This window comes from Notolepis coatsorum (assembly GCF_963971535.1).
Source record: "Notolepis coatsorum genome assembly, chromosome: 4".
Taxonomy (NCBI): domain Eukaryota; kingdom Metazoa; phylum Chordata; class Actinopteri; order Aulopiformes; family Paralepididae; genus Notolepis; species Notolepis coatsorum.
The window spans coordinates 41162975-41184850 of record NC_140168.1 but is presented as its reverse complement, the minus strand read 5'-3'; the positions used below and the strand labels follow the sequence as shown (position 1 = coordinate 41184850).

The following is a 21876-nucleotide window of genomic DNA, read 5'->3' as shown; positions in this document are numbered from 1 at the left end:
GTGTGGGGGGGGGGGCAGGGCACCCTCAAGACTCAGCAGGAAGAGGTGTGTGTGTGGGGGGGGGGGGGGGGGCAGGGTGCTCAGAAACCTCAAAGAGGAGGTTCATAAGGGACGGGGGAGCAAGGACACATGGGGCGGGATCCACTAAGAATGGATTGCGCGGTGGGAATTGCACCCTTAACTGCGCAGGGTTTGCACGCAGATTCTGCTCCGTCTTTGCGAGCTATCCACTAAGGACATTGCGCGGATGAGATACCAGCGCAGACACGGCAATTATGTGTGGCTCACGCAGCAGTCTGCACTCCAGACAGCACTGTTGGCAGATATCAGGAAGTGGAAAAATAAGCCAGAAATGAGGCATAAGTCCAATGCACACGGCAGGCGAGCGACGTCTGTAAGTGTGTGTGTGTGTGTGAGAGACGGAGAGAGAGAGATAAGCGGGTTGTTTCATTCATAACGATGGAAGCGATACAATTCTGTCGGTCGCCTCACTTAAAAAGTCGGTCGCCTGGCAAAAATCGCCCGCCGTGTGCGTTGGACTAGTATAGACACAAACTATTTTCACCATTAGTATTCCGTTCATTTCGTATTGTATTTCGTTTACTTCGTAATGTATAGAGCTTGCTTAATTTGTATTTTCATGACACACTGCGTCCTGTGTTTTTGTCACTATCTTTCGTCATTGCATATGTTTTGTAATGTCCTATTCCAATTACATTTGTCACATATAATTGTACTATATTCTATTGTGCTATATAGTATATTTAGTTTATATCTCATTTAATTGTATTCAATCTCTTTATTAAGTTGTAAAGCCCTGGCCTATATTTGATTTCATAATTATATTCTATTCTATTGTGCTTAACTTAGTTCATATTTCATTGTATATTACACCACCTCTTTATTGTGATTATAACCTAACCCTGCAGCACCCAAAGGAGTGAAGGAGAGGAGTTATTTTTCATTTAATAATAATAACAACTTCATAATAATAATAATCATGGGCGGCTAAGTGGCGCAGTGGGCAAGGCGCTCACCACTAACGCAGGATATGCTGGTATCGAGTCCAGCTCTCGGCGTTGCTACCGGCTTGGCTGGTCGTTCATACTAATACAATTGGCAGTGTTAGAGGGTGGGAAAGCCGGTGGGTGGGGATTGGACGTTGTGGACAGCGACTCCTACAGGTCGGCTGGTGCGCCTGTACAGCAGAATCGGGAAGTATCGGGGGCAGCGTGAGCCTCCCACGCGTTACTCCTCGCCACTGAGATCACGCTGTGCAGGTGAAAAGATGGGACAGCTGCCTCCTCGTGTACCGGAGGGGACACGTGATGCAAGGCTTGGTCCTCACTGCAGCCGACCAGTGGGAGGCATAGTCTAGCAGCGTTCGAGACGGGGGAGGGGAGTTTTTTTTTTTTTTTTTATACACTTTTTCTCCCATTTTTCTATTTTTCTCTCATCCCAATTTCGTATCGTCCAATTCAACTCTCCCCCATCTCGAACGCTGTTTCTTGCCTCCCACAAGCCGGCTGTAATGTGGACGTGTAAGCCATACATAGCACGTGTCCCCTCCGGTACTCGAGGTAGCAGCCGTCGCATCTTTTCACCTGCACAGCGCGATCTTTCAGCGTCAGGGGTCTGCGCTTTTTGGAGGGACACGTCGCTTCCTGATTCTACTGCGCAGGCGCACCAACCGACCTGTAGGAGTCGCTGTCCACAACGTCCGATCCCCACCCATCAGTTTCCCACCCCCTAATACTGCCAAATGTATTAGTATGAACGACCAGCCAAACTGAAAGCAATGTGGAGAGCTGGGCTCGAACCCAGCGTCTCCAGCATTGGAGGTGAGCGCCTTGCCCACTGCACCACCTAGCCGCCCGGGGAGGGGAGAATTGAAGGGAGAATTGGCGAGGCGAAATTGGGATGGGAGAAAAATAGAAAATAAGGAGAAAAAGTGGATACAAATAAATAAATAATAATAATCATGAAGTTGCATTACTGCTGATCAGCACGCCTATCAGAAATAAATGTTTACTGTATGATAATCTCAGAACCAAGCATTTGAAATGACCTGGTTTAGTGCTTAGCCTTATTTATATTAGTGTTCACTGCCAGACTTGGAGCAAATCACATTATTTTGCGAAGGCTATCTTCGCCTGGGGCTGCATATTTCTCGACCTAATTATATACTGTTTATAAGATCTAATTTCTGCTGTTCCAACGAAACCTCAATCAACAAAATCCGTCCATAGATTCTGGCTGTACCGGACGAAATGTAAGGGAGTGTCCTTATACAACTGTACTATACTGTAATTCCCGCAACATCACACCCCTCTTGACAATTAAGGCACTGTGCCAGTGAAGATATTTTATAATTGATGAATATTTTGAGTGAGCAACTTGTATTTAATGTTTAGTTATAATAGAACCTCAGCATTATCCTCCAGAATAAATGTTTCATTGGCCTGCTTCCAGCGTCTATACTCCTAAACGTTTATTCTGGTGCAGTGGTACAATTGGAACATCAGTGCAGTCAATAATAATAATAATAATAATAATAATAATAATAATAATAATAATAATAAACTGTATTTATATAGCACCTTTCATACACTGATTGCAGTTCAAAGTGCTTTATATATAATGAATACATAATAAAACATGCAGCAAGAACAATGCATAACACAAATAAAAATTGCAGCATGATGCAAAATCAAAATCTCGTTTAAAAATCAATCAATCAATAACGCCGACAACATTGGGAAAGCCAACGTTAAATAACAATTTTTAAATAATAATAAATACGATTGCATGGGATCTCTGGGTGGCTGCATGGCTCAATGTCATCCTTTATTTCATCCAGTAGATCAAGGATTGATTGAGCTGGCAACCTGTGTCTCCGGATGATTTTGGTCTCAATTAAATAAAAAAGGTGATATTCTCCTTCGAAATATTCTTTCACAGGCACGCCTGACATTACGATGCCTGCGTCTGGCAACAATTACTGCTGCCATGATCATCTGTGACGCTGGCAGTGACGCTGGCATGATGCCTCTTTATAGCGCTTAGGGATCTGCGCTTATTTACCACCATGTCTGTGAAGATGGTATGTGCGTAGGTGTAGCATTAATTGCTCTGTGCAATTGGTGTGAGCCGTTGTGGATACCGAGCAGATATTAACGAGGCTCATTTGCATATAAAGGGGACATGTTACGCCCATATTACCTGGATGCAATGCTGACGGAATGCATGCGCCACCTCATTTCACCCGTTGCGTGTCCTCTGTGGATACCAAACAGAGTTTCAGAGCGATATGCACCGGCTTTCTGTCGGAAAAAGCCGTGCAAACCCTTTGTGGATCCTGCCCACGGTGTCATAGGTGCGAAGCCACAACAAGTCTTAGACAAAGCGCATTGCCTGTGAGCTGCCACACTGTGTGAGTGAGTGACATTGCCAATCATACAGATGTTTTGCATATTAAAAACAGGAAATGAAAGAAGAATGAAGGCAAGAACAGAAAGTGGGGATGACGGAAGCAACTAACTAGGAAGATATTGATCTGTATTAGTATGGATGGGGAGTTTATCAAGCCCACTCCCACAATGTTCCCAGGGTTCATTCTCTTAGCTTCTGTGCTTCTCAGACTTGGAATAAATTGCAGCTTAATTTTCTTTTGGACCGTTTGTTTTGTTTATTTGTTTGAATTCTCTGCACCATCAAAAACGAGTCCTCATCCGAGTCATAAATAAAGAATAAATTAACTCAATTAAATATAGGAGTTAAAATGCCAGGCCTTCATTCCAAAGTAAGATGCCCACCATTTTGAAAACACAGACACATTCTCTTAGCTACAGTATCAGGAAGGTAGAATATAATTTAGTTATATTATTCATATTGTGGTTATATTATCATTACTGTATTATCAATGTATGGTAGCAAAAAAGGCTTTTTGTAAAAAAGAGAGAAATTATTTAAAGGTTATAGCATTTTCAATTTAAATACTTCAGTATTTCAGTCACTACCAGTCCATGATCTGTAACGAGTTATACAGTAAGTACTCAAATGAGAGCACTTGTAATTAACAAAGCGTCAACCTGCTCCCTGCTCTCAGGTGTCTCGTCTGAAGAAGGACCTGCTGACGAGTGGCGAGGAGAGAGACGGCGCCCAGCTGGAGAGAGACCTCCTCAGCAGTCGCCTCAAACACCTGGAGAGCGAGCTGGACACCGAGAGGAGCTCCCACACCGACCGCAGCAGGGAGGTCAGGGGCCTGGAGGTGAGGGCGTCACCGCAAGGAAACATGGGGTCAAAGGGCACAAGGGGCGGAGCAAATTAGGGATGTGTGGTGACGTGTCGGCAAGTACGGTTCAAAGGTCAAGTTTTCTTGAAGTGGACGTGGGGGGGGGGGGGTCTACTGGTGCCGTCAATACAGTAGATTGTAGAATGTATGCTCCTGATACTGCAAGGTGTATTGGATATAGTTGGTCACCAAATAGCAAGTTGAGGAAGATATTATAATCATATACTATAATGTGTGTGTGTGTGCATGTCTTTCAGGATAAGATGAAGACGATGGAAATCGAGCTGGATGAGGAGAAGAGCAGTGTGGAGCTTCTGAACGAACGAATCTCTCGCAGCAGGGAGCAGGTATTGGAAACGCACGTGCACACATTTGAATACGTACGCACGTGCAGGCAAACAAACGGGAGATATTTCCATGTGAAACCAGGTGTCAGAACAGCCCCGTGGCGGCTTTACCCCTGACTCTTCTCTCTCTCTCTCTCTCTCTCTCTCTCTCTCTCTCTCTCTCTCTCTCTTCCTCCGTCAGATTGACCAGCTGCGGTCTGAACTGATGCAGGAGCGCTCGGCAAGACACGACTTAGAGATGGATAAGAGTTTACTGGAGAGACAGGTAGCCTGCTCGCCCCCATTACACTGACCTACATTTACATTTACATTTAGTCATTTAGCTGACGCTTTTATCCAAAGCGACTTACAAGTTCTGTACGACAAGCCATCAGGAAGAGCACAACTCTATCAGCTGAGTAACAATGTTCATCAAAGTGTTGAGTGCTACAGTGTAGGTTAGTTTATTAGGACAAGTGCATGACAGTATGGTTAGTTAGGGTTAGATTTTTTTTTTTTCTTTTTAATTCAGATAATGGTTGAAGAAGTGCGTCTTTAGTCGACGGCGAAAGATTGGACGTGTTTCGGCTGTCCTAACTGGGGTGGGTAGTTCATTCCACCATTGTGGGGCAAGGACTGAGAATAGGCGACTTCTCTTTGATGACCCTCCCGGAGCTTGGATAGGAGTAGGTCTGAGGCGGCCAGAAGATGCAGAGCGTAGGGGTCTTGAGGGTGTGTAGTTAGAGACCATTGACCGGAGGTAGGCGGGAGCAGTTCCCTTTGCCGCACGGTATGCTAGGTCGAGGGCCTTGAAGCGGATTCGTGCAGCAATGGGGAGCCAGTGCAGGTCCCTAAGAAGTGGGGTGACATGGGCCGACTTCGGTAGGTTTGAGATCAGGCGGGCCGCTGCGTTCTGAATTAGTTGAAGAGGCTTAGTGGCAGTGGCCGGGAGGCCAGCGAGCAGTGCGTTGCAGTAGTCGAGGCGGGAGATGACTGTTGATTGGACGAGGAGTTGGGTGGCTTCTTTTGTCAGGAAGGGGCGTATCCTTCTGACGTTGCTCAGGAGGAATCGGCAGGTTCTGGTTGTTGCTGCGATGTGAGCAGAGAAGTTCAACTGGTCGTCGAGGACAACACCAAGGTTCTTGGCGGTCGGGGACGCGGTCACAGCTGCATTCTCGACTGTGATGGAAAGGTCGGTCAGGGGGGAGGATTTGGCCGGCAGGTGGAGCAATTCTGTTTTGCTTAGGTTCAGTTTGAGGTGGTTGGTCGTCATCCAGGCGGAGATGTCGGACAGACAGGCCGAGATCCGCTCAGAGACGTGGATATCTGAGGGAGGGAAGGAGAGGAAGAGTTGAGTATCGTCGGCATAACAGTGGTAGGAGAAGCCATGAGACGTGATAATGTTACCCAGTGATTTAGTGTAGAGGGAGAAGAGAAGGGGTCCTAAAACCGAGCCCTGGGGGACACCCGTCCGCAGGGGGCGGGTGGCCGACAGGGTCCCTCTCCATGACACTTGGTAGGAGCGGTCATTGAGGTATGATGACAACCATGTCAGCGCAGAGCCAGCCACTCCCATTCCTGCGAGGGCCGCGAGGAGGATCTGGTGGTTGACTGTGTCGAAGGCTGCAGATAGATCTAGGAGAATCAGGACAGAGGAGAGGCCTTTCGCTTTTGCTAAGTGAAGTGCCTCTGTGACCGCAATGAGGGCTGTCTCTGTGGAGTGACCAGTCCTGAAGCCTGACTGATTAGGGTCTAGGAGGTCATTCTGTAAGAGATAAGCAGTAAGTTGGTTGGATACAGCACGTTCAAGTGTTTTAGAAAGGAAGGAGAGAAGAGAGACAGGACGGTAGTTGCCTATGACGGTAGGGTTCAGGGATGGTTTTTTTATGAGGGGCGTGACTCTGGCTTGTTTTAGGGAGGTGGGGACCACCCCCGAGTTGACCTAGCCCCCACCACACTGACCTAGCCCCCACCACACTGACCTAGCCCCCACCACACTGACCTAGCCCCCATTACACTGACCTAGCCCCCACCACACTGACCTAGCCCCCACCACACTGACCTAGCCCCCATTACACTGACCTAGCCCCCACCACACTGACCTAGCCCCCACCACACTGATCTAGCCCCCACCACACTGACCTAGCCCCCACCACACTGATCTAGCCCCCACCACACTGATCTAGCCCCCACCACACTGACCTAGCCCCCACCACACTGATCTAGCCCCCACCACACTGATCTAGCCCCCACCACACTGATCTAGCCCCCACCACACTGACCTAGCCCCCACCACACTGACCTAGCCCCCACTATACTGACCTAGCCCCCACCACACTGACCTAGCCCCCACTATACTGACCTAGCCCCCACTATACTAACCTAGCCCCCACTATACTGACCTAGCCCCCACTATACTGACCTAGCCCCCACTATACTGACCTAGCCCCCACCACACTGACCTAGCCCCCACTATACTGACCTAGCCCCCACTATACAGACCTAGCCCCCACTATACTGATCTAGCCCCCACTATACTGACCTAGCCCCCACCACACTGATATCTAGCCCCCACTATACTGACCTAGCCCCCACCACACTGATATCTAGCCCCCACTATACTGACCTAGCCCCCACTATACTGACCTAGCCCCCACTATACTGACCTAGCCCCCACCACACTGATCTAGCCCCCACCACACTGACCTAGCCCCCACTATACTGACCTAGCCCCCACTATACTGACCTAGCCCCCACCACACTGATCTAGCCCCCACCACACTGATCTAGCCCCCACCACACTGACCTAGCCCCCACCACACTGACCTAGCCCCCACCACACTGACCTAGCCCCCACTATACTGACCTAGCCCCCACTATACAGACCTAGCCCCCACTATACTGACCTAGCCCCCACTATACTGATCTAGCCCCCACTATACTGACCTAGCCCCCACCACACTGACCTAGCCCCCACCACACTGACCTAGCCCCCACTATACTGACCTAGCCCCCACCACACTGACCTAGCCCCCACCACACTGACCTAGCCCCCACCACACTGATCTAGCCCCCACTATACTGACCTAGCCCCCACCACACTGACCTAGCCCCCACCACACTGACCTAGCCCCCACCACACTGACCTAGCCCCCACCACACTGACCTAGCCCCCACTATACTGACCTAGCCCCCACTATACTGACCTAGCCCCCACCACACTGACCTAGCCCCCACTATACTGACCTAGCCCCCACCACACTGACCTAGCCCCCACCACACTGACCTAGCCCCCACCACACTGACCTAGCCCCCACTATACTGACCTAGCCCCCACTATACTGACCTAGCCCCCACCACACTGACCTAGCCCCCACCACACTGACCTAGCCCCCACTATACTGACCTAGCCCCCACCACACTGACCTAGCCCCCACCACACTGACCTAGCCCCCACTATACTGACCTAGCCCCCACCACACTGACCTAGCCCCCACTATACTGACCTAGCCCCCACTATACTGACCTAGCCCCCACCACACTGACCTAGCCCCCACTATACTGACCTAGCCCCCACCACACTGATCTAGCCCCCACTATACTGATCTAGCCCCCACCACACTGACCTAGCCCCCACTATACTGACCTAGCCCCCACCACACTGATCTAGCCCCCACTATACAGACCTAGCCCCCACCACACTGACCTAGCCCCCACTATACAGACCTAGCCCCCACTATACTGACCTAGCCCCCACCACACTGACCTAGCCCCCACTATACTGATCTAGCCCCCACCACACTGATCTAGCCCCCACTATACTGATCTAGCCCCCACCACACTGACCTAGCCCCCACCACACTGATCTAGCCCCCACCACACTGATCTAGCCCCCACCACACTGATCTAGCCCCCACTATACTGATCTAGCCCCCACCACACTGACCTAGCCCCCACCACACTGACCTAGCCCCCACCACACTGATATAGCCCCCACCACACTGACCTAGCCCCACCACACTGACCTAGCCCCCACCACACTGATATAGCCCCCACCACACTGATATAGCCCCCACCACACTGATATAGCCCCACCACACTTAACTAGCCCCCACCACACTGCCCTAGCCCCCACCACACTGACCTAGCCCCCACCACACTGATATAGCCCCCACCACACTGACCTAGCCCCCACCACACTGACCTAGCCCCCACCACACTGATATAGCCCCCACCACACTGACCTAGCCCCACCACACTGACCTAGCCCCCACCACACTGACCTAGCCCCCACCACACTGATATAGCCCCCACCACACTGATATAGCCCCCACTATACTGACCTAGCCCCCACCACACTGATATCTAGCCCCCACTATACTGACCTAGCCCCCACTATACTGACCTAGCCCCCACCACACTGATCTAGCCCCCACCACACTGACCTAGCCCCCACTATACTGACCTAGCCCCCACTATACTGACCTAGCCCCCACCACACTGATCTAGCCCCCACCACACTGATCTAGCCCCCACCACACTGATCTAGCCCCCACCACACTGACCTAGCCCCCACCACACTGACCTAGCCCCCACCACACTGACCTAGCCCCCACTATACTGACCTAGCCCCCACTATACAGACCTAGCCCCCACTATACTGACCTAGCCCCCACTATACTGATCTAGCCCCCACTATACTGACCTAGCCCCCACCACACTGACCTAGCCCCCACCACACTGACCTAGCCCCCACTATACTGACCTAGCCCCCACCACACTGACCTAGCCCCCACCACACTGACCTAGCCCCCACCACACTGACCTAGCCCCCACTATACTGATCTAGCCCCCACTATACTGACCTAGCCCCCACCACACTGACCTAGCCCCCACCACACTGACCTAGCCCCCACCACACTGACCTAGCCCCCACTATACTGACCTAGCCCCCACTATACTGACCTAGCCCCCACCACACTGACCTAGCCCCCACCACACTGACCTAGCCCCCACTATACTGACCTAGCCCCCACCACACTGACCTAGCCCCCACCACACTGACCTAGCCCCCACTATACTGACCTAGCCCCCACCACACTGACCTAGCCCCCACTATACTGACCTAGCCCCCACTATACTGACCTAGCCCCCACCACACTGACCTAGCCCCCACTATACTGACCTAGCCCCCACCACACTGATCTAGCCCCCACTATACTGATCTAGCCCCCACCACACTGACCTAGCCCCCACTATACTGACCTAGCCCCCACCACACTGATCTAGCCCCCACTATACAGACCTAGCCCCCACCACACTGACCTAGCCCCCACTATACAGACCTAGCCCCCACTATACTGACCTAGCCCCCACCACACTGACCTAGCCCCCACTATACTGATCTAGCCCCCACCACACTGATCTAGCCCCCACTATACTGATCTAGCCCCCACCACACTGACCTAGCCCCCACCACACTGATCTAGCCCCCACCACACTGATCTAGCCCCCACCACACTGATCTAGCCCCCACTATACTGATCTAGCCCCCACCACACTGACCTAGCCCCCACCACACTGACCTAGCCCCCACCACACTGATATAGCCCCCACCACACTGACCTAGCCCCACCACACTGACCTAGCCCCCACCACACTGATATAGCCCCCACCACACTGATATAGCCCCCACCACACTGATATAGCCCCACCACACTTAACTAGCCCCCACCACACTGCCCTAGCCCCCACCACACTGACCTAGCCCCCACCACACTGATATAGCCCCCACCACACTGACCTAGCCCCCACCACACTGACCTAGCCCCCACCACACTGATATAGCCCCCACCACACTGACCTAGCCCCACCACACTGACCTAGCCCCCACCACACTGACCTAGCCCCCACCACACTGATATAGCCCCCACCACACTGATATAGCCCCCACCACACTGACCTAGCCCCCACCACACTGACATAGCCCCCACCACACTGACCTAGCCCCCACCACACTGACCTAGCCCCCACCACACTGACCTAGCCCCCACCACACTGATATAGCCCCCACCACACTGACCTAGCCCCCACCACACTGACCCAAGGGAACTATAAAAGAAGGAAGGGTCATCACGTAACTGTGTAGCGTGTGAACGCACATATGGTGCCAAGTGTGGAAACCTGTTCGCTCAACATTGAGTTGAATGGGATCATCCATATCCTCGTCATTTAAACAGGTTATTACCTCGGATGTCAGAATCATCTGCAATTTGCATTGTTAACTAGCTAACGTTTGATATATATTGGTTGATGTATATTTCCCCAGATAGCTGGTATATTTAGAATTTGAATATAGGCTTCAATGGAACTGGCACCAAAGCCTGGCACCAAGCAGAGCATACAACAGTGGTATTCTGACGTGATGACCCTTCCTTCTTTTATAGTTTCCTTGCACTGACCTAGCACTACAATGACAGTGATGAGTGCAGGAAGATCACCTCTTCATGGTACTGGCCAAGTCGACAAGTCATATTACATTTACAATTAAAGAGGAACTACACCCAATTTAAGAATTCATACATGTTATTCCTCTGGTCTAAGACGGTCCAAAAATATTAGTAAAAACAAACGTCTCTCACCCAAATCCAAGAACTAGACTGCTAAAACTCAAATATGTGATGTCACCAGGTATAAAAATCTGTAGCTGATCCATAGACATGAATTGAGGAAGATTGTAAAGGTTACACTGAGAGTATCCAGGGTGATGTTCTGAGTATACTGGTACAGGTTCAGAACTGAGGACCGTACTATAGAATAAAGCTCATTTTATCAAAAATAAAACAAAGACGGTCTCCCACGATGATGAACTCTAATCACTAAATCCGTGCACAGTTCACACAACGATACATACAGGTGCACGTATTGCTAAGGCACCTTTTTCATTGGTCCTAACCCCTCATTCCCTCTCAGGTGAAGGAATTGAAGTCTCGTGTGGCAGATATGGAGGGACAGAGCAGGCCCTCGGCTGGACTCGCCCTGCTGGAAAACAAAATACAGGAGCTGGAGGAGAGGCTACACAGTGAAGAGAGGTAGGGTCAACTAGGGGTCAACCAGGGTTGTCCCGATCAAGTTGTTTTTTTGCCCCCCGATCCCCCAATCCGAGTAATTTGATATGTAGTATCTGCTGACACAGTCCCAATCTGATATTTTCCTAGATAATATAGCAGCACAGTACACACTTCCAAGTACATTATAGTTAGTAAAAAACAATTAAATGTAGGTAAGATATCCTTGGTAATTGAATAGCTCTGCTTAAAGAACAATAAAATATAGTCTACACATCACAGCTTTCCCTTAATGGTTTTCATTTATCTTTTCAGTACTATTTGATCGGGCTTAATATAGCCGATATACCGATCAATACTGATCAATTAAAATATGCCATGATTGGGGCGGCTACGTGGTGCAGTGGGCAAGGCGCTCACCACAAATACTGGAGACTGGGCTCGAACAGGTACGCCTCCCTGTTCGAGCCCAGCGCTCTACATTGCTTTCAGTTTAGCTGGTCGTCCGCACTAATACACATTGGCAGTATTAGGGGGAGAGAAACTGATGGGTGGGGATCGGGCGTTGTGGACGGCGACTCCTACAGGTCGGTTGGTGCGCCTGCGCAGTAGAATCAGGAAGCAACGGGGGCGGGGCCCCTCCAAAGCCCAGACCCCTGACGCTGAAAGATCGAGCCGCGCAGGTGGAAAGATTCGACTGCTGTTACCTCGAGTATCGGAGGGGACTCGTGCTATGTATGACTTAGTCCACATTGCAGCCGGCTTGTGGGAGGCATGAAACGGCGTTTAAAGACAGGGGAGGGTTGAATTGCATGATACGAAAATTGGGATGGGAGAAAAATAGAAAATGGGAGAAAAAGTGGATAAAAAAAAAATATGCCATGATTTGCTCCAATTCTGATCTGTCCAATCCACATCCCTATGGTCAACTACACACAACTCAACACCCCAGGAGACATTACATGTCCGGCAGTGTGACTACATGAGTAGAGCTCCGGACTCATGATCGGAAGATCACCGGTTCGAGCCCCGGTCAAGGCCGCTGTCGGAAAGTGGTGTTGTTGTCCAGCAGGGAGCACTCTGTCCTCTGGACTTGTCAGTAACAATACCCCTGTTACTGTGATAGGGACACCGTACATCTGCGAGTGCCATCCTTCGGATGAGACGCTAAACCGAGGTCCTGACTGAATTCGGTCGCTAAAGAACCCAGGACGTCTATCGCAAAGAGTAGGGGGTTCCCCCGATGTTCCTGGCCAAATTCCCAATCAGGTCTCTGACATCAAGGCCACCTAATCATCCCTCCCCCTTAATTGGCTGATATGCATAGCCGTTCAGCCATTGTGTAGTGTGATGTGAGCCTGGTGCCAGTGTATGGAAGCCATTGAGCCTGCGTAGCCCAAGGTTGGGTGATACCAGTGATGGTGAAGGAGGCAATTTCCACCCTACATTGTGGGTAGCACTTTGAGTGTCTAGAAAAGCGCTATATAAATGTAATTAATTATTATTATACTCTCACGCTTAGATATGGTGTAATGGTTAAGATCCCTACTTCTGAGCCATATGTACCCATATGTACCCCTTCTGCCCTAGGATCAAATCTAGCCAGAACCTTCTCTAATGTGTCTCCCCTACTCTATCCCCCTCTCAGCCTTCCTACTGTCTCAATAAAGAACCGTAACTCCTGTCTCCCCTACGCTGTCCCTCTCTCAGCCTTCCTACTGTCTCAATAAAGAACCTTATCTCCTGTGTCTCCCCTACTCTGTCTCCCTCTCAGCCTTCCTACTGTCTCAATAAAGAACCGTAACTCCTGTCTCCCCTACGCTATCTCCCTCTCAGCCTTCCTACTGTCTCAATAAAGAACCTTATCTCCTGTGTCTCCCCTACGCTGTCTCCCTCTCAGCCTTCCTACTGTCTCAATAAAGAACCTTATCTCCTGTGTCTCCCCTACACTGTCTCCCTCTCAGCCTTCCTACTGTCTCAATAAAGAACCTTATCTCCTGTGTCTCCCCTACGCTGTCTCCCTCTCAGCCTTCCTACTGTCTCAATAAAGAACCGTAACTCCTGTCTCCCCTACGCTGTCTCCCTCTCAGCCTTTCTACTGTCTCAATAAAGAACCTTATCTACTGTGTCTCCCCTACGCTGTCTCCCTCTCAGCCTTCCTACTGTCTCAATAAAGAACCTTATCTCCTGTGTCTCCCCTACGCTGTCTCCCTCTCAGCCTTCCTACTGTCTCAATAAAGAACCTTATCTACTGTGTCTCCCCTACGCTGTCTCCCTCTCAGCCGGCTCAGGAGACAGGAATTGATATCAGCCAATCGAGGGGAAGGGATGATTAGGTGGCCTTGATGTCAAAGACCTGATTGGGAATCAGTTCAATTTCAGTATTTCAGCCACAACATGTTGTGTGACATGTGAATTACTGCACCCAGAGAGAAGACCAGTATCCTGGCCTCTCAGAGGCGCGTGGAGAGGAAGCTGAAGGATGTGAATGCCACCTTGGACCAGGAGAGAAGCCAGCATGCTGAGCAGAGAGATCAGGTAAACCCACTGGAGATATCAAGGTTGGATTTTAATTTTAATTATTGCAAGCGTTTGTTTTAACACTTGGAGTGCCAGATCGTGGTGTTTGGCGTAGGACAGTGCCACAAAGTTTATACAATCGCAGGAACTTATTTGAAAGCCAATTTCATATACTTTTCTGTGAGTTGTCCTCATGTAGTAAACTCATTGCTTGTGGTACTGAATGCAGATTAAAACAAACCGATATAGATATAATCTGCAAATATTATTTGACCCAGGGCTGGTTGATTCACAAAGTCAGACAATGGTGAAGATGAGAAATGTTAGTAATATACTTATCCATCCATTACAGATAGAATAGAATCACTGTCATCAGACTGATATTTACTGTAAACCCCTCCCTGCTCAAACCCAACCTTACTTGATCACTAGAACTTCCCCTAACATATCATCTCACTGCTGCCGTAATCTAACCCCTATCATCTCACTGCTGCCCTAACCTATCCCCCATCATCTCACTGCTGCCGTAATCTATCCCCCATCATCCCACTGCTGCCCTAACCTATCCCCCATCATCTCACTGCTGCCGTAATCTATCCCCCATCATCTCACTGCTGCCCTAACCTATCCCCCATCATCTCACTGCTGCCTTAAACTATCCCCTATCATCTCACTGTTGCCTTAAACTATCCCCTATCATCTCACTGCTGCCATAATCTATCCCCTATCATCTCACTGCTGCCGTAATCTATCCTATCATATCTAGGGGGGGACGTGCTTTTGCGGTCACAGCCCCTGACCTCTGGAACAGCATCCCCATGTCCATCAAATCTGCCCCCTCCATCGAGTCTTTTAAATCAAAACTCAAAACCCACCTATATCGCCTGGCCGCGTGAATATTAAAGGCAACCAACTTGTGTTCGGCTTTTCTCTGATTGGCCGCGCCCCCACGCGCAGGTAAGCGCAGTCGTCCCACGTCCCAAATGAAATCCAAGGAGCGCGCGCGAGCGGCAGCGCGGGCAACCAACTTGTGGCTGCTGTTCCAACGCACTTGTGTTGGGCTGCGGTAGCAGTGGAGCGCTATGAAATGCGCTGAACTAGAAAGCGTAACGTTATTATGTTTCGCGTTTTTAACAACCAACTACCAGATTCACTTGTGTATAAACAAAGCCCATACAGTTATGAAATGCGCTGAACTAGAAAGCGTAACGTTATTATGTTTCGCGTTCCATTGATTAACGCCATTACCTGCTGTGCTGTAGGAAGCGGAGGTACAGTAAGTTACAGTAGGTGTAGGTTACATGTTTAATCAAAGCCCATACAATTTTTTAGATGAATGATTGTGGATATAATATAGAAAACACATCATTATGATATTGTCAGAGGGAGAGGCATGACTTCGCGACAGCCATATTAGACACTCACTGTACATCAGTGTGGAACTGTAACGTTATATGTTATTTTGCCCGTGGAGGCTGCTGAGCCTGAAGCGCCAGCGGGGCGACGCGGTGGTTTATCCCCGGCTTTCGTGCGCCGCCGCCGGCTTGATACAGCTTCAGCAGCAGCAGCGGCGGTGCTCTGTTGTAGGAAGCCCTTCAATGACAGCGGCGCGCTCTCATATTTTGCGAATGCATAAACTATATCTTAAATTATGGCTATGTGTCTAATATGGCTGTCGCTTATCAATGACTTCGCGACAGCCATATTAGACACTCACTGTACATCAGTGTGGAACTGTAACTGTAACTGAGGGGTACAATTCCCTGACTGTATTGATAAGTATGGTATCATTAAACCACTACCGCTTTATGTACTTTAATTACTGGCCATACAGTACATGATATATAAATATGATGAACACTTCCCACATTGAATCGGTTCCACACAAAGGTATAATCAAGTATTTATTGCAGCAAAAGGTACATAATATACTTCTCTATTATACTTTGGATGCGCTTATAAGGCAAAGGAATGTGCGTAGGCAAATCAATAATGAATGTCCATTCTCTGGTTACGCAGGAGGTAATTATACAACCTGAATCTTAGGGAATTATATCTATGGTACACTAGTAATATATAGCGGGAGATACTGGAAGGGTCCCCCCGGTTGTAAGCCAGCAGGGGTAGAGGATCTGTCGGTAGTAGAGAGTCTGGTCAACGATGACTAAGGAGACTCCAAGTACAGGAGACGGTGCAATAGCCTCTTGATCCACAGACGAATACAGCTGTTCTCCGTAGACTGTAGCTCCACAGTGAAGAAAGCTAGCCGGCCTCAGGCTCTCTGAGGCGCAGACTCGACTGGTCTCCTCACAGGGTAAATCCCACACGTGTAGGCGTCGGCGATTCTCCGCTCCATAAATCACAGGACCAAAACAAATATAATCCAGCCGCAAAGGGCTATGTAGTCGTCGGGTAGATTAATCCAGTGTACATGTCCACACGGTTCTCGTCTAGGTCTCCTCGGGTGAAAGCGCCATGAAAGCAGCCCAGCCTGGATAAGCACTCTAGCTGGTACGAGGAAGCGTTGGTGATGCTGGTCACTGTAGAACTTTAGCCGCACGATACACTATACACAAATAGACTATTACTGACTTAATAGAAATATGTCGCACTCGACGGTATAGCGCCAAACTCTGACAATTCAGTTATTAATTCGCACGCGGTCTCAATGCTCTATTTGGGGCCAAACAGGCCATACTTCACCGCACGGAGTATCGTGGGTGAGGCTTCAACTTATTGGGTAACTCTTTGACTAAGACTAAGTGCTTCTGTATTCACCTGCGCCATATTTATATGCACGGCGAACAAACTAGTGCCAACCTCATTTCTGTCTCGTATCCCTGGGCAAGGCCGGGCTTGTACAGACATGTCTTGACGGTGACTTTGAACCTGACTCCGGAGGCATGGCTCTGGCGCCTGTGGACCGCTGTCCAATAGGAGAATGAAATATTATGGTCTGGGCTAGGCTAAAGGGATATTCCGTGTATATGTACAAGGAATATACAAGGGATATCAAACGATATACAAATACTAGGCAATATATATCAATCAATAAATATATATATTCGGTTTAATCTGATCCTTTGTAACAGTAACGTTATATGTTATTTCGCCCGTGGAGGCTGCTGAGCCTGAAGCGCCAGCGGGGCGACGCGGTGGTTTATCCCCGGCTTTCGTGCGCCGCCGCCGGCTTGATACAGCTTCGGCAGCAGCAGCGGCGGTGCTCTGTTGTAGGAAACCCTTCAATGACAGCGGCGCGCTCTCATATTTTGCGAATGCATAAACTATATCTTAAATTATGGCTATGTGTCTAATATGGCTGTCGCTTATCAATGACTTCGCGACAGCCATATTAGACACATCGCCATAATTTAAGATATAGTTTATGCATTCGCAAATATGAGAGCTCTGTCATTGAAGTGGGTGGTGGCAGCATTACTAACAGTAGCGATTTTTATTGTTTTGTCATGACCAAACATAATCCCAACATAGATAGGAGGTGTACTGTATGTCAAATGTCGGTCATGTGGTGGAAGAGTTTAGTACAGTCACACAACAGAACACCGCTGTAGTACAGTCACACAACAGAACACCGCCGGTTCGACCAGCGCTTCTGCCGCGCCGCAAGGGCGTGTGCTAGTGGATTGATTGATTGGCCGTGTGGCCAATCAGAGAAACGCTGAACGAAAAGCTGAACACAAGTTGGTTGCCTTTAATATTCACGCCGCCTGGCCTTCCCTGACTCACTTTGACTCTTGCCGTACTTGTTGACGTGTTGTTCTGTTTTTCCTTTGTCTATCCGTTGATTTTATTTTATTTTTCTGTTTATTTGATACTTTTATTTGTACTTAGCTTAGCTATGTGAAGCACTTTGGTTGACAAGCGTCATGTTTAAACGTGCTATACAAATACATTTGATTGATTGATTGATTGAGTGATATCAATCAATCATCTCACTGCTGCCCCAACCTTCTGTTAAAGATATTCAGCCCTTGTGATTGCTCCCCCACATATCCCAGTGTACCCCGATAAACCCTTGTCCCTTCTTCCAACCCCCATGCCTCTCTATCTCTCGGTCCTCGATTCGTCTCCCCTCAACTCCGTCTGCTCCTCTGCACCGACCCCCTCTGTTCCCCTCTGACCCCCTGCATGTCCCTCTCTGTCCCCAGCTGTCTCTGCGCGTCAAGGCCCTGAAGAGGCAGGTGGATGAGAGCGAAGGAGAGGTGGAGCGCCTGGAGGGCGTCCGCAGGAAGGTCCTCCGGGACCTGGAGGAGCAGCAGGAGCTACAGGAGGTGCAGCAGGCCAAAGTCTCAGCGCTGGAGGCCGAGCTAAAGTAAGACTTCACGTTATTTACACAACATTGTGTTTAAACTATACAGTATGTTGTCATGAACCAAACTCAAGGTACAGACAAAAACAAGGGAGACCACACAAGTACTTAAGGTTTTTAAAGAAAAGTAATTTAATTATGCTACTAAACTATTTACAAAAAGAATTAAAGAATGAGTGGATCAGTATATTATCAGTAATGTAGTGAGTGCATGGATGAGTCAGTGTGTGGTGCGTGTAAGGGATAAGATGAGAAACGAACCAAACGAACGGAACCAAAATGCCATGACCAGCCACACTGGAGAAGCCAGTCCTTTTGCACCGGTGTGCCTCCTCCTCCTGACACACCTGAGTAGGTGTGTCTGATTGCCAAAGTGCCATGCTGTGAATGACAGACAGGTTAGTACAGGTATATTCCAGGTATATCCCTGAGTTAACCTGTAGGAGAGGGATGGGGTTGTCACAATGTGAAATTACATACCTTATAGACATGGTGTAAGATGGCCTGTTGTGTGCAGATAGGTCCATTTGTAAGACATCATTAGAATAATTCACGTTAGTTAGCTGTGAAAATAGCAAATTTCAGACCTCAGTTTCTCCACAATTCGTTTTTTTGGGGGGGCGTCTTTCTACATCCCGGCATAATCCAGTAAGTGAGTGTTTGTCAAAAGTCTAAAAACCACTGGTTTTTGCTACTGATGGTAGATATGCATCGATATCTTCCCAGACTGTCTCCATTTCCACCATGTCAAACCTCTACTTTCCACCAGGTGGCACCTTACAATCACATACTGTATGTACTGTAGCTCGGAAGAGACATCACTAGAACAGTCATGTCATGCGCATAGAAGTGTGTAGACATCCACGGGGGGTGTAGTGGAGGGAAGACTCACCTGAACTCACTATGCCCACCTTATTTATTCATGAGATACAGACTAGTAGTTTACCCAATATAAAGCCAATATAAATCTTGGAATTCATGATATAGCTTAGAGAGGAGAGATGTTCCTTTATTAATCCCCTTGGGGAAATTCAGCCCGTCATAGCAGCATGGGGGAGGAGAGGGGAGGTACAGGCTGGGTGATATAAATGACAATAAAGATATACGAGAATAAAGGTTGATAAAATATGAATAAAATATATAATTTTTTTCATATACAGAATCTATCCTCAACCCGATTTGCAAGTATATATAATTATAGTATCAGACTGATGCAAGTTAATTGAAAATAGGGTATTTTTGAGGAAATAAAACACAATACTACTATTCTGAAAATGTATACTGGTGATATTTCCATCTTTGCGATCAACCACTGGATCACTATGGGAGAGGCCATATCCTCTGTGCCACCCTCTCACAGTAGATGTACCTCCATGAAGCGGTTATGGTTCTACGTTGTGCGTGACGTGCGTGTTTTGACTCTCAGGCGGAGGGTGCAGCAGTCGCGGCGTTCGGCTCCGGGTTCCTCCGCCAACCTGAGCTCGGAGGACGAGGACGGCTTCTACGACGCCAACAGCATCACCTCTATACTCACAGAGAGCCACCTGCAGACCACCAACTGCTAGAGACTGAGGGAGGGAGGGACAAAATGGAGAGATGCATAAAGAGGAGGAGAAAAGATATGAAGGAAAAGAGAGTATGTGTTTATAGGAGGTATACTGCAGGCATTGCTGATTTTTTTAACGGAAATTGTCAGAGAAAGTACGGTACTCAGGGCTTGAAAAACGAGTTGCATGAAGAACTAACTTGCCAAGCACTACAAAATTGCCTTGTAGTTGTTCCTTTTTTCTTTTTAAGCAGTTATGGAGTAATATAGCTCCAAGTGAGACAGGTTGATACCATACATTTGATTCATATCTTGGCATGGCTGTAATTGCATCACTGTTTACACCATTGTTGTCATCTGCTGTCTGTCAAAAATATCAAACGAGGTCTTTATCTTGGCCAGGTTGAAGTGAGGAGTCATTACATGCACGGTACACTTGGAAAGTACAGGGTATTGCTCCATGTGCTTCAACTTATATTCGCTCAAGAAATGTTTTGTTGTATACTCATTAATACCGTGGGACATTAACCCTTTCAGGTGTGCTATAATGATGTTCTATAACATCATTAGGATGTTCGGTTCTCAAAATTGTAATTCTATACACTGAAAGGGTTTTTAATGCGGCATGGGTTCTGCTGTAACATGTTTCAATATTTTGCCAGTTTTGATTCATTAAAGCACGGTTTCCCACTTGCATACCCATACTAGCTCTTAAACCGAATTCTTAAAGATGCTTGCACGATTTGTCACTGCAAATGTTCCAAGGCATTGCCGTTTTCTGTTAAATGTGCTTGTGTTTAACCTGGGTAGGACAAGTTGCATTATGATACTGTTTTTAGCAGTTCAACCGTTAACTTTGGTGTTGGTTTCCTTTTGTATCTGAATTTTCTTTTTTTGACAGTGACCGCAGTGACTGGGCATTTACAGCTGCGGCTATGTGGCCGTACGTCTGACACTGAAGACAATCAGATATACGTTAGCACCGTGTATCCTCAGAGATTAATACCCCTGTCTATAATATTTCTACCATATGGTCGCGTATATCTTTTTGTATTAGTCCATATGCACGTTTTTCACTAAATGCCTTACAATTTGAATAGTTTGTGTTTTCAGCTGATGATCTAGTCACTTTTGGTGATGTTGTTGTCATACGCTGCTGTAATGACTGTTAATAGTATTTCGTGTTCTTGCCAGTGCTTGAATCCACATTCCTATTTGGAAGAATCGTTAGCTTAGACTGGAAGTGTTGGACATTTCTTCGTCGTTGCGCCTGCTTTTTGTGAATGTTACGTAACGACCTCTACTGATTACCTTTAAACATGTCACTTTTAAAGAAAAAATATTTTTGGGCAACTATGAGCTACTATTTGATGATACTGTGTTGAAGTTGAAAATGTGTTTATGAAGTTTGTTAACATTTGACATGTGGTGCAAAGCATTGTGAGCTTTAGCAGCATTTTCGACACTGATATTTCGAATACATTTTGCACCCTGTGTATGAGGAATAAAGTAATCTTGTCTCGTATTTTCTGAATACATTTGTTTCATATGCATAGGAATTGAATTACACACCTTAACTATTTGCATTGCACCACACAATGGAACATGTGTGTGCATTTTGGATTGGCCCAGAACATTAATGCATAAACAATAAACCATAGAGATATAGAAAATGATTTAGCTATAGATTCATATTGAAAATGGCTTCCCATTATCTATCAATCAATACATTTTTATTTATATAGCACTGTATGGCGACTGTCCAAACATTTACGTAGTCACCGAGAGACTAA

At 48.0% G+C, this 21876-nt stretch overlaps 1 protein-coding gene across 2 annotated transcripts in view; it reads left to right on the top strand.

Annotated features, from left to right (window-relative positions):
• cgnb (cingulin b) overlaps nt 1-21608 on the top strand; it is a 54038-nt gene extending 32430 nt beyond the window's left edge. Inside the window, exons 14-21 of one of the 2 annotated variants that reach the window (XM_084313112.1) lie at nt 4109-4270; nt 4552-4641; nt 4823-4906; nt 11593-11711; nt 14117-14225; nt 18377-18540; nt 19698-19718; nt 19964-21608. In XM_084313112.1, coding sequence (XP_084169238.1) covers nt 4109-4270; nt 4552-4641; nt 4823-4906; nt 11593-11711; nt 14117-14225; nt 18377-18540; nt 19698-19718; nt 19964-20102 — 888 coding nt within the window. In that variant the 3' untranslated portion in view covers nt 20103-21608. The remainder of the gene's footprint in view (nt 1-4108; nt 4271-4551; nt 4642-4822; nt 4907-11592; nt 11712-14116; nt 14226-18376; nt 18541-19697; nt 19719-19963) is intronic. The other variant, XM_084313113.1, reaches the window with a different exon arrangement.
• Nucleotides 21609-21876: the final 268 nt, after the last annotated feature.